General features: G+C 42.2%; 1 protein-coding gene across 1 annotated transcript in view; it reads right to left on the bottom strand.

Moving 5' to 3' along the window:
* kynu (kynureninase) overlaps positions 1-13754 on the bottom strand; it is a 278857-nt gene that overhangs the window by 15486 nt on the left and 249617 nt on the right. The window contains exons 12-13 of the mRNA XM_072257274.1: positions 12030-12115; positions 102-332 (exon numbers count right to left, since the gene is read on the bottom strand). Of these exons, the coding sequence (XP_072113375.1) occupies positions 102-332; positions 12030-12115 (317 nt within the window). The remainder of the gene's footprint in view (positions 1-101; positions 333-12029; positions 12116-13754) is intronic.

The raw sequence follows: 13754 nt of genomic DNA, 5'->3' as shown, positions 1-13754 counted from the left end.
CTCCCTCCCAGAATCCCAAATAATAATTTTGAATGAAATAACTCATTTATAGCAAAGCTTAATTACCAACAATTAACAATAACTGTGTCAGTTCTACTTACAACAACTCCTCTTTTCATTAGTTCTACAAAGACCTTTTTGATGTGGTCTGAGAACAACAGTGACAGCTGGCAGCCTCGTTCCTCAATATTTGAGGGAGTAATGATATCGATGCACAATTTCTGTGGATTATCTGGATCTTTTGAGTGATAATGCTTGATCAGATACTCCAAGTAGCCAGTAAGTAGAACAGATTTTTTTCTCAATGCTTTCTTGTCAGTTTGATTGTAGATCTGTAAATGAAAATAAGTCTAATCACAAATATATCTACCAGAATCACACACAAACCCTATCACAGTTACAATTCTGGGAACATTTTCAAAAGAGTACTCATTCCAAATATTTTGACCCCGATGTAATGAAACATTTACTTTTACAGTGTTGTCTTGCTCTTCACTAGAATCCAGGCCAGAAGTGTAAGTTTGTAGAGATTCCCTTGCACATGTGGTGAGCATTCTACTGAAATCACCTACATCAGATCAGACTGGCAAAGGGGCAGCTGTGCAGACTAAGTTATGTGATAGTCATTTTAGATTTAAGTTTAAACTGCAAGTTTAATATCAAAGTACATATGTCCCTATATAAAACCCTGAGATTTGTTTTTTTGTGGGTATACACAGCAAATACAAGAAACATAACAGAATCAGTGAAAGACAGCACTCAACAGGATGGACAAACAGCTAATGTACAAAAGACAACAAATTGTGCAAATCCGAACAAAAAAAAAATTAATGAGCAATAAATATTGAGAATGTGAGAGGAAGTCCTTCAAAGTGGTTCATAGCTTGTGGGGGACAGTTCAGTGATGGGACGACTGAAATTAAGTGAAGTTATCCCCACTGATTCAAGGGTCTGATGGTTGAAGGGTAATCGCTGTTTCAGAACCTGGTAGTGTGGGTCCTGAGGCACCTGTACCTTCTTCCTGATGGCAAGCAGCGAGAAGAGAGCATGGCCTGGATGGTGGGGGTCTTTGATGATTGATGCCACTTTCCTGCGACAGTGCTCCATATACTGTAAATGTGCTCAAAGGTGGAGATGGCTTTACCGATGATAGACTAGGCCTTATTCACTACTTTTCATAGGATCTTCCATTCATGGGCATTGGTGTTTCCATACCAGGGCATGATGTAACCAGTTAATCGATCCATTTTCCACCACACATCAATAGAAGTCTGTCAAAGTTTTAGATGTCATGCCGAATCTTTGCAAAGTTCTAAGGAAGTAGAGGCGATGCTGTGTTTTCTTTGTTATAGCATTTACATGTTGAACCCAGGTCAGATCCTCTGAAATAACACTGAAGAATTTAAAGTTGCTGACCATCTCCACCTCTGATTCCCTGATGAGGACTGGCTCATTGTCCTGTGGTTTCCTCCTCCTAAAATCAATAATCAGTTCCTTGGTTTTGCTGATATGGAGTAAAATGTTGTTGTAGTGGTACCATCAGCAAATGTAAAAATGGCATTGGAGGGGTGCTTAACCTCAGTCACAGTGTGTAGAGTAGTGGGCTAAGCACTGCTCTGTGGTGATAGAGATTGTGGAGGAGATATCATTGCCAATCCGAACTGACTGTTGTCTGCAAGTGATGAAATAAAAGGATCCAGTTGCACAAGGAGGCATTGAGGCCAAAGACTTGAAGCTTATTGATTAGTTTTTATGGGATGATAATATTGAATACTGAGCTGTAGTCAATAGAAAGCATTATGATGTATGTAGCTTTGCTGTCCAAATGTTCCAGGGTCAAGTGAAGAGCATTTGCCATAGACCTGTTGTGCCGGTAGGCAAATTGGAGCAGATCCAAGTCACTTCCCAGACAGGAATTGCTATGTTTCATCAAGAACCTCTCAAAGCACTTCATCACTGTGGATATAAGTGCTATTGGATGACAGTCATTGAGGCAGGTTACCACGTTCTTCCTAGACACCATTATAACTGAAGTCTGCTTGAAGCAGCTAGGTACCTCATACTGATGAAGTGAGAGATGAAAGATATCGGTGAACACTCCAGCCAGTTGACCAGCACACACCGTCAGTACTTGGCCAGGTACCCCAGCAGGGCCGGATGCTCTCCGTGGGTTCACCCTCCTGAAGGATGCTCTCACGTCAGCCTCAGAGACTGAAGGCACAGGATTATCAGGGGATGTAGGAGTTCATGAAGGTTGCTCCATGTTCTGATAGAGAAAGTGAGTGTAGAAAGCTTTGAGCTAATCTGGGAACTAAGCCTTGTTGTCACTTACAGTATGTTGCTTGGTTTCACTTTGTAAGAGGTAATATCATTCAAACCCTGCCACAGCCATCAAGCATCCTTCAGTGACAAATAAACTCTTTTTGGGCTTCTAGCTGGGTACAGGTATTGATCATTACCGATGTTTTGATGACAAACTCAGCAATCTTCATCAGAGTTGATGCCTGGGCATGTCTAGTCCGATAATATTTATACCCCCATCGTCCATCCCTCTGAATTGATTAGTTCTCATCCAATCAGGTTTCCATTCTCCCACCTTGTTTACAATCGAATTCCAGTTCTTACTTACAGCAAGCCCTTCATATTTATTAAGGTACTTTTCCTCGAGGTTTATTTCGATTGCTTCCTTTACTTAGCAGTCTCAAAAGCCATTGGTGCAGCACAGTAGTTTTGTGTCTTCTAAGTCAATCCTACGGCCATTGCAAATTCAATGTTCTGCTTCCATCGACTTTTCCAGGTAACCAAAAGGGATACACTTCCTGTGATTGTTGATGTGGGTTTCCGCTATGCAACTGTCTGGCCAATATATACTGCTCTGCATTTACAGGGAAACCTGTAAACACCAGCCAACACCAGGTCTTGTTTGACCCGCATAAGCTGTGATTTGAGCTTCCTTACAGATTTGTGTGTGGCATTAATCCGGTATTTCTTCAGGATCCTGGCAATCTCTCCAGAAACTGTGAAATATAGGGAAGACAGAAGGTAGTGACGGGTTACTCCTCATTGTTAAGTTTGCTGGTTTTTCTGTTGGCCTTTTTAAGGGCCCGATTAAGTTCTTTAACCATAGAGTTTCTCTGAGGAAATAAGATGATTATGCACAATGTTCGTACAGAATGGCTACAAGGTGAAGGAAATCAATTGGGCCCTTAAAAATACCAACAGAAAAACCTACTGTGCCATGTTAATAGCTTTTATGACTACCCGGTAAAGGAAGCCATAAGTATAAAAACTAGAGTAAAAGAATTTTCCTGATGAAGACAGCAGAGATTGCCATTGAAGCGTTGGTTATAATCAATACCTGTACCCAGCTGGAAGCTCGAGATGAGTTTATTCATCATATACGCCAGGAAAGCACTAGGTTCTTTTTCATTCTTCAAGTTTGGCCTAGAACCGCCACTTCACATGTAAGATGGCTTTTCGGAGATTGTACCTGGACCTTTTATCTTATTTGTTCACAAGACCTGAATGCCTGTGACCTGGTCCTCAGCAGGTTGTGAATCTCATGGTTCATCCAGAGCTGTCGTTGGGGAAGATTGAATGACTTTGTAGAGACACAGTCATCTACAACTGTTGTTATAAATTTTGTGACAACTGTGGCATATTCGTTCAGATTCTCTGTGTCCTTGAACATGGCCCAGTCCACTGACTAGAAGCAATTCCATTGCTGCTCCTGTACCTTCCAGCACTTTGTTGTCCTTATCTCTGGAACCTTGATCTTTAGAGTTTGTCTGTATGCAGGTTGGAGAAGGACAGCCAATTGATCAGATTTCCTGAAATGTGGTCTAGGGATGGAACAGTAGGCATTCCTAATCGTATAGCACTGGTTGATTGTGTTGGGACCCCTGATGTCTCAGGTTATATGTTTATAATTGGGCAGAGACTTCTTCAAATAAGCCTGATTGGATTCTCCAACTATGACTTTAAATGCATCGAAGTGGGTGGTTTCTTGTTTGACGATGGCAGCATTCAATAACTCGGGTGCCTAATTAATGTTGGCTTTTGCAGTATGTGAACTACAGTCTGAATCATGGAGAAGAACTCTCTTGGTATGTAGAACAATTGGCAATTAATCATTAAATGTTCCAGGTCGGGGGAACAAGAGTGCAATTAAACTGCCATGTCTGAGCACCAGAAAGAGTTTGTCATGAAACACAGATTCCCACCTTCTAACTTCTCCAAATTAGTCATTTGGTTCATCCAGTGTATCAGGAAGCCTTTAGGTCTTCCCAATGCCATGTCTCCGTGAAACACAGAATGCAGCAATTCCTCATTCCCCTCCAATACACCAATATTGCCTTTAGATCCTCAATTTTTTTCTACAGTGATTGTACATTTGCTACCAAGGTGCTGGGTAGAGGTAGTTCTATTCCATTCGATCTAAATTTTCGCTTGGAGTCCTCCCCTCCTCCTTCTCTTCTGGCCACGATGTTGTAACTTCTCCCGCTTAAAGGTGCCACACCTGCATGCTTGAGAGTTAAGTCCGCCAAGTCCTTCAGAAGATTATGAAATCGCTAATTCATTAAGATGGTCCAAAAGCATGTTACTTAAAGGGAAAATGAAGGCTGAAGATTGCAGTGTATTGCTCAAAATGGTATAATTAGAAGTTTTGTAAGCAGCTCAGAACATGTCACCATGGTTCACATGTGACATCTTACATAGGTTTGATTTAATTAGTTAAGTTTATTTTAATATTTTAAATTATTTCGAATTGTTTTAAATATCTTAAGTGCTTTACTTTGTCAATAGTAATGATTCAATTGTTTGCATGCATACCTTTGCATGCTTTTTGAAGATTTCTGAACATTGGAAACAGACAATGTGATTGTCAGCTCAACCCAAAATGTGGCCAGTTGGCTGTCAAAGTTATTTTCAGTTGTTTTTCAGACATTCATCATTTATATAATGAATAAAGTCTGAAAAATGACTGACAATACATTTGACAACTTGCTGACTGCATCTTCCATTGAGATGACAATCGTCTAAAGATGACAACCACAACTGGTCTAAAGGTCCAAAGCTCTATTCCATCCAGAAGTAAAAAAATTACCTCCTCCTGTACCTAATAAAGTCGCCACTGAGTCTATTTTCATGGTCTTCTGGTGCAGTAGCCCATCCACTTCAATGTTCAACATGTGCATTCAGAGATTCTCTTCTTCTCACCACTGTTGTAATGCGTGCGTGAACCAGTTTAGTCATTCTCCTCTGACCTTTCTCCTTAACAAGCCATTTTTGTCCACAGCACTGCTGTTCACTGGATAGTTCTTGTTTCTAACACCATTCTCTGTAATCTCTGGAGAACGTTGTGAAGGAAATCCCATGACATAAGCACTTTCTGAGATATTCAACCCACCACTTCTGGCACCAACAATCATCCCATGGTCAAAGTCACTCAGATTACATTTCCTCCCCATTCTGAAATGGTTTGAACGACAACTGAACCTTTTGACCATGTCTGCATGTTTATATGCATTGCCTTCCCATCACATGATTGGCTAATTAAATATTTTCATTAACGAGAAGCTGTACCTAATAAAGTGGCCACTGAGTGTACATTGAACCTGTAGTATTGGAGGCTGAGGTATTTGAGATATGAGATCACATTTAGGTCTTGATTTTGGAAAGGAAAGGGTAAAATATTAGCTCATTTCTCGCTCCTTCAGAAGCTGACCTTTTGATATCGGGAGGAATCTTTTGAAATTCAATTGAAAGCAAAAATTTTCAGCAAGATGTAATTTTCACATTAGCCATGCAGATTGAATTAACAGTTTACATAAAAAGACAGCTATACTACAACCTGGTAACACCAATCCAACCACCTATTTTGATAAATTACCTGTCAAAAATCAGCCACTTTCCATTCTTTAAATTTCATGATTAACAGAGACCTGCTACATTTTAATTTATAAATCACTGACATGTGGAGTCCATTTGTCCCAGGAGCAATCAGCTCTGAAGAAAGCATGTACCAAAAATTTAAGGTAAACTTTTTTATACTGAAGATTCCAGAGGCACAGTGACTATGTTGGGTTGCATAAGGTTCAGTGAGGTCTCTGTCCTCTCATCTCATCTCTCCACTGCTGTCCATGCCACAAGTATCTGTTTTTGCTCATGGGTGAAGTGTGAGGCAGCAACTAATAATTCAATTATTTGTCACACTTGCTTAAAATCCTATGACAATGGAGACACCTCTTTCTCCCTTAGTAGGGAGGGAGAGAGCCTGTGGTATGTCGAAACATGAAGTCTTTGGGGTAACTGCAAGACTGTGTCTTTGCTGTTGCTTTGCTCATCCTTGAGTGCTCGGTGGCAGGTGTCGATGCTTTATTTTGCCTGGGGGGGGAGGGGGTATTGTTGCTTGCAGCTCCTTACGCTTGGGAGGGGGGAAGCTGGGGGGGATACTTTGGGGTTCTAACATTTGACTGCCGTTCATTCTTTGGGGCACTCCTCTGTTTTCGTGGATGGTTGCGAAGAAAAAGAATTTCAGGGTGTATATTGTATACATTTCTCTGACATTAAATGTACCTTTGAAACCTAACTGAAATGCTTTTGAAATAGAATTCTGATACTGCACAACCGAGGCAAGGTGAGGCAAGGTTGCCAGGTTTTGATCGATTTAAGCGCCAGGCTGATTTGGAAAGGTCAGACGCAGGCCAAGTCAAGGCAGTGGGGTCCAGGCACCAAAACGTATCAAAGCAACTGAACCCAATGTTTGGACGATGATTTAAAAACCAGGCCAAAATGGAAAGGTCAGGTACAGGCCAAATTGAAGCAGCGGGGCCCAGGCACGAGAGGGTATTAAAGCAACTGAACCTGGTGTTTAGATGATTTAAACGCCAGGCCAGATTGAAAGGGTCAGGGTGCTGAGGCCCCGGGCGAGGGAAAGGCCGGTTCATCTCGCTGCACCACGGCGTTCACTTGGCTCTGTGGATGGACTCTTTGTGGACTTCGGTTCTGAATGCTATTTGCTTGCATTTTTTGTTTGCATGATTTGTAGTTTTTTCTCTGCACATTGGGTGTTAGAGAGTCTTTTTTGAATGGGTCCTTTTGTGTTTTTTTTGCTTTGTGGCTGCCTGGACCTTGAGATGAATCTCAAGGTTGTATAATGTATTCATACTTTAATAATAAATGTACTTTGAAATTTGAACTTTAATGGAATATAAGGAGTAACTGCAAAAATGCAACATTCAGTGGGATGTGTTTAAAACAGTTTCCTAAATACTCTTCTGAAAGACCATACTCTGCAGCTCTTTACTCTCTATCTCTTCCAATGCCAAGTAGGGATTCCTTCAGAGGTCACTGGCCTGGATAAATCGTGAACATTAGAAACAAAGAAGCAATGTTAAATTTTACTCTATTATTCTGAAGCACACGACTGAGTTATTAATATGCAAGAATATTCAAACATAAAAAATTGGAGTAGAAGCAGACCATTTGGTTCCTTAAGGCCATGCCACCCTGCCACAAGAGCATGGACATCTTCTGCCTTAACATCATCCTGCCCTATTCCTATTTAGTAAGTTCCTCTAATGACCAAAAATCCATCAATCTGTTCTGCATGAATGAATGACTGAGCTTCTGCAAACCTCTAGAGTAAAACGAAAGGTGTGAAATATTTACCAGTGAATAGAGAATATTATGTCTTGCTTCAATGCTAAATGGACTATTGCTTTATTTGAGACTATCCCCCAGGTTCTTGACTCCTCAGGCTGGAGAAACACCTTCTCCATCTATATACTACTAAAACTCTCATGCTCTCTCTGTCTGTTTGTGACCTCCAATTAGTGCAAACGGTGCATTACAGTGGCACTTTTATTGGCTAAATCTAATTAAAATGCGCTAACTTACAGAATGCAGGTGAAGTTCAGGGTTATATATTCATATAAAATTGCTCATTCACAAAAATCAACAGGCTCCCTTTTAACCCGAGAGCCTATCCACCATCACGGAATTCAGGATGCGACAGCCCGATGCATGCGCACGGCCAGCCTCAACAGCGACACCTACCGGAGCAAAAGGGCAGGCAGCTCTATTTCGCGGGGTCACATTCTGCTAATCACCATCAGCATGTGCAGGATTGGGACAGATCTAATTGCCACCCATCAATAAGAGATAATTAAATCTTATTGTAATGATGTACTTCGAGACACCCATAAAACCCTTTGCTGTAGTCAAAGGACAGTGTTAACTATATCATATCCATTTAGGACAGCGCCAACCAGATCATCAAGAATAATCAGCATCCTTTGGTGTTACTGCTTCGATTTTCCTATCCAGCGTTAGGGTAAAAAAAAATGGTCAGCCTAATTATGCTGCGCGTAGAGAGAAGGGGGACATTATGGTCAAGAGATGACGCCAAATGTTGTCGAGAAGCGGCAAAGAGAGGGAGAGAACAAGAATCGGAAGAGGCCAGGGCTGCACAACTCCAGGATCAAAGCGTCAGGACAAAAAAAGATGAGAGAAGAAGAGACAGAGGAAGAAAGGCATGCACGTCTCCAGGATGACAACAAACAGCAGAAGAGATGAAGAGACAGGGGATGAAAGGACTGCATGTCTCCAGAATGACAACCAGAGGCACAAGGGTGGCAGATAAACCTGAAATGATGCCATCAAAAGTGTCCTTCGTTAAATGAGAAGGAGCTATATTTGCTTTGCTACGCGTCGTTCTTCTTTAATAAACTGAGGTTTTCTACTTCAGTTTCCAAAGCAAAGCAATACCAATAGTATTCAGGAAAATTTAATGTTCATTCTGTTCACATCAGACTGCACTCTCCTTCTCTCAAATGGTGTCCCAACGGGTCACACTGTTGTCTAGTATCTAACATATTTTCCCCATATCTTTGCTTATATTCATAATAGCTCTTTGTATTTTTCTAGACTCTAAAGAATGGGGCCTAACTTATACAATCTCTAAATACAAGAGATTCTGCAGATTATAAACACAAGAAATTCTGCAGCTACTCAAAATCCTTTCCTGTCCTGAAGAAGGGGCTTAGCCTGAAACATCCATAAGACCATAAAACATACTAATCCCTCCATTGCCTTGCTCCATCCATTTCACTGTAATTTACGGTCCATAAGATATAGGAGCAGAATAAGGCCATCCAATCCATCAAGTCTGCTCCATGATTCCATCTGCTGATCCCTAATAGCACTCAACCCCATACACCTGCCTTCTTGCCAAATCTTCTGATGCCCTGACTGATCAGGAAATTATCAACTTCCACCTTAATATATCCATGGACTTGGCCTCCACCACAGTCGGTGGCAGAGCATTCCACAGATTCACTACTCTCTGGCTAAAAAAATTTCTCCTTGCCTCTGTTCTAAAAGGTCATTCCTCAATTTTGATGCTGTGCCCTCTAGTTCTGGATACCCCCAACATAGGAATCATTCTCTCCACATCCACCCGATCTAGTCCTTTCAACATTCAGTAGGTTTCAATGAGATTCCCCCCTCATTCTTCCAAATTCTAGTGAGTACAGGCCCAAAGCTGCCCAACACTTCTCATATGTTAACCCCTTCATTCCCAGAATCATCCTTGTGAACCTCATCCGGACTCTCTCCAATGACAATACATTCTTTGAGATATGGGACACAAAACTGTTGACAATATTCCAAGTGTGGCCTGTCTAGTGTCTTATAAAGCCTCAGTATTATCTCCTTGCTTTTATATTCTATTCTCCTTGAAATAAGTGTCAACATTGCATTTGCCTTCTTTACCATAGACTCAGAAGGTAAATTAACCTTCTGGGAGTCTTGCACGAGGTCTCCTAAGTCCCTCTGCACCGCTGATGTTTAAACCTTCTCCCCATTTAGATAATAATCTGCACTAGTGTTCCTTTTACCAAAGTGCATTATCATACATTTCCCAACACTGTATTTTACCTGCCACTTTTTTACCCATTCTTCCAACGCGTCTAAGGACTGCTGCACTTGCTTTGCTTCCTCAGCACTATCTACCCCACCACCTACCTTTGTATCATCCAAAAACTTTGCCACAAAGCCATCAATTCCATTATCCAAATAACTGACAAACCATGTGAAAAGCAGCAATCCCAGTACTGACCCCTGAGGATCACCACTAGTCACTGGCAGCCAACAAGAGAAGAGCCCCTTTATTCCCTTTCACTGCCTCCTGGCTGTCTGCCATTCCTCTATCCATGACAGTATCTTTCCTGTATCACCATAGGATTTTATCTTGTTAGGCAGCCTCATGTGTGGCACCTTAACAAATTTGGCCGGCTGGTGGGGCAGTGGCATCAGCGCCGGACTTCGGAGCAAAGGCTCCCGAGTTCGAATCCAAGTCGCATCCCCCCCCACCCCGAGCACACTTTCCATCCGTTCTGGGTTGAGCGTTGAGCTAGCCACTTGGCCTCGTAAAACAAAAACAAGGATCGAATCAGGAAAGTTCGTATCATGACCCGGTTAATCAGAAAGGAGACCAATCCTGACATTACGCACCAGACAAGAATGGCTGACTGCCTGGTGTGACAAGCTATGAATGAACCTTATCAAATGCCTTCTGAAAATCCAAGTAAATGGTATCCACTGCCTCTCCTTTGTCCACCCTGCCTGTTACTTCCTCGAAGAATTCTAACAGATGTGTCAGGTAAGATTTCCTGTTAAAGAGACCATGCTTTGGCTTATTTTATCATTCGTCTCCAAGTACACCGAAACCTCATCTTAATAATGGACTCCAACACTTTACCAACCACATCGACTTTTATTCATTTTCAAAGATTCACCAGATGCTGGAAATTCAAAGCAACACACACAAAATGCTGGAGCAACTCAGCAGGTCATGCAGCATCTATGGAAATGAATAAGCAGCTAACATTTTATAGACAATAGACAATAGGTGCAGGAGTAGGCTATTCGGCCCTTCGAGCCAGCACCACCATTCACTGTGATCATGGCTGATCATCCACATTTTGAGGTAAGATCCTATTTCAGGACTGGAAACGAAGGGGAAAGATGCCAGAATAAAAAGGGGGTTGGAAGGGGAAGGAGGACTAGCTAGAAGATGCTACGTGAAGCCAGATGGGTGGGAAAGGTAAAGGTCAGGAGAAGAAGGAATCTGACAGCAGAGTGGTGGGCTGCAGGCAAAAAACAGAAGGAAGGGCACCAGTGGGAGGTAATAGGCAGATGAGGAGAAGGGGTAAGAGGCCAGAGTGAGGAATAGAAGAAGGGGAGGGGTAAAAAAATTACCAGAAGGAGATTCAATGTTCATGCGATCAGGTTGGGGACAACCTAGATGGAATATGAGGTGTTGCTCCTCCACCCTGACAGGGGCCTCATTGTGGCAAAAGAGGAGACCATGGACTGACATGTTGGAATGAGAATGAGGATGGGAATTAACATGGTTGATCACCGGGAACTTCTGCTTTTGGCGGGTGCAGCAGAGGTGTTCAACAAAGCAACTTCCCCTAATTTATATCGGGTCTCACCAATGTAGAGGAGGCCTCATCAAGAGCAACAGATGAACACAACAAATTCACAAGGAATGTGTTGCCTTACCTGAAAGGACTATTTGGGGCCCTGAATGGAGGTTTGGGAAGAGGTAAATGGGCATGTGTAGCATTTCTGTCACTTGCAGGGATATGTGCCAAGATGGAGATTAGTCTGGAGGGACAAACAGACAAGGGAATCATAGAAGGAGCAATCTCTGTGGAGAGTTGGGGGGAAGATAAAGATATGTTTGGTGATAGGATGGCTGATGTTGCAGAGAATTATGTGTTGGAATTGGAAACTCATGGGATGGTAGGTGAGGACAAGAGTAACTCTATTCCTGTTAAACTGGCGAGCAGATGGGGCCAGTGCAGATGTCCAGAAAAGGGTAGAGATGTGGGGAAGGGCAGCATCAATGATGGAGGAAACGAAACCCTGCTCTTTGAAGAAGGAGAACAACTCTGATGCCATGGAAGTGAAAGCCTCATGTGGGAACAGATGAGAAGTCAAATCAATGCACTTACCTCGAGGCTAGCCTGTAATGAGCGAACCAATAAGATTGGGGGATTAGATATTCGAAATCCATTCACCCCTGGACTTAGATCCAATTCTAAAGAGCAGAGAAGAAAAATAACATGCAGATTTTAGTCTTTTGTTACAATGATTGTATGTTGAATTTTATTTCCCATCATGCAGCATGTGGAAAATATCTCAGGACTACTTAGCTCTACTCAGAACAGTCAAATTTTCACCTCCTGAGAGAAGATGTTGAGAGGCAATATCATGGCTAATACTGAGGAAAATCGGAAGACATTAGGATCAATAGGATCCTGACAATACTGATTAATGCGTCATATTGCAGTTTGTGCATTCATTGACATGAAGCATTCTCTCTCCTTAGATACTGCCTGACCTGTTAGGTATTTCTAGCATTTTCATTCTTGATTTCAGATTTCCAGCTATCTGCCATTTTTTCCTTTTGAATGATCTACTGATTTAGAGTCATGGAGTCATAGAAAAATACATCCCAGAAACAGGACCTTTGGCCCATCTAGACCATACCAATTCATTGAACTGCTTAGTCCCATCGACCTGCACCCGACCCGGCCCATAGCCCTCCATACCATACCCATACATGTACCTATCCAAAATTTTCTAATAGGTTAAAATCAAAACTGCATCCACCTCTTGTGCTGATAGCTTGTTCCACACTCTCACCACCCTCTGAGTGAAGACTTACCCCTCATGTTCCCCTACATCTTCCAGAACCGGAGGAAACAGCTTCACGATAAAAGGCATGACAAAGAGTGATGGGGGCAGAGGAGGAAAGATGACAGTGACCATGGTCTGCTATTGCACCTGACTTGACAACTCAGAAAGTGAATGGTAAGCAGAATAGATCACAGAGAAATGTCATAGGGACGTACAACAGACAATTAGCATCGGGGAGGCATGATTGCATAGTGGTTAGAACAATGCTCAACCCACCCCAGACAATTCGTTAACCAACCTGGCACGGACAATTCGTTAACCAACTCGACCCTGTTAATTCGGTAACCAACCCGGCTCAGACAATTTGTAACCAATTCGGCCCGATCAATTCGGTAACCAACACGGCTGAGACAATTCGTTAACCAACTCAGCCCTGTCAATTTGGTAACCAACCCGGCTGAGACAATTCGTTAACCAACCGGCCCTTACAGTGCCAGTGACCAAGGATCAATTCCCGCTGCTGATTGTAAGGAGTTTGAAGATTCTCCTCGTGACCATGTGGGTTTCCTCTGGGTGCTCCAGGTTTCTTACCACAGAGCAGAGATGTACCAGTTGATAGGTTAACTGGTCCCATGTTTAGGCTAAGATTAAATCAGGGTTTCTGGACCAAGCAGCTTGAAGGCAAGAAGGGCCTACAACACACTGTATCTCAATAAATAAATAAATTTCACCTTTCACCCTTAACCCATGACATCCAATTGTACGCTCACCCAACCTCACCGGAAAAAGCCTGCTTGCACTCACCCTATCTATAACACTCATAATTTTGTATGCCTCTATCAAATCTCCCCTAATCTTCTACATTCCAAGGAATAAATTTCTAATCTATTCTATCTTTACTTATAATTCAGGTCCTCCAGTCCTGGCAAATCAAGTATATTGCAGTTTGATCCAGCAGCATCATGCTGTGGGGATTGCATGTTGGTAATATCCAGGTTTTAAAAAGAAGAGGGGAGGGAGTGAAAAACTAATTAACT

Source organism: Mobula birostris, chromosome 5 (assembly GCF_030028105.1).
Source record: "Mobula birostris isolate sMobBir1 chromosome 5, sMobBir1.hap1, whole genome shotgun sequence".
Classification (NCBI taxonomy): domain Eukaryota; kingdom Metazoa; phylum Chordata; class Chondrichthyes; order Myliobatiformes; family Myliobatidae; genus Mobula; species Mobula birostris.
Note: the sequence above shows the minus strand (reverse complement) of the source record. Positions and strands in the feature narration are given on the sequence as shown.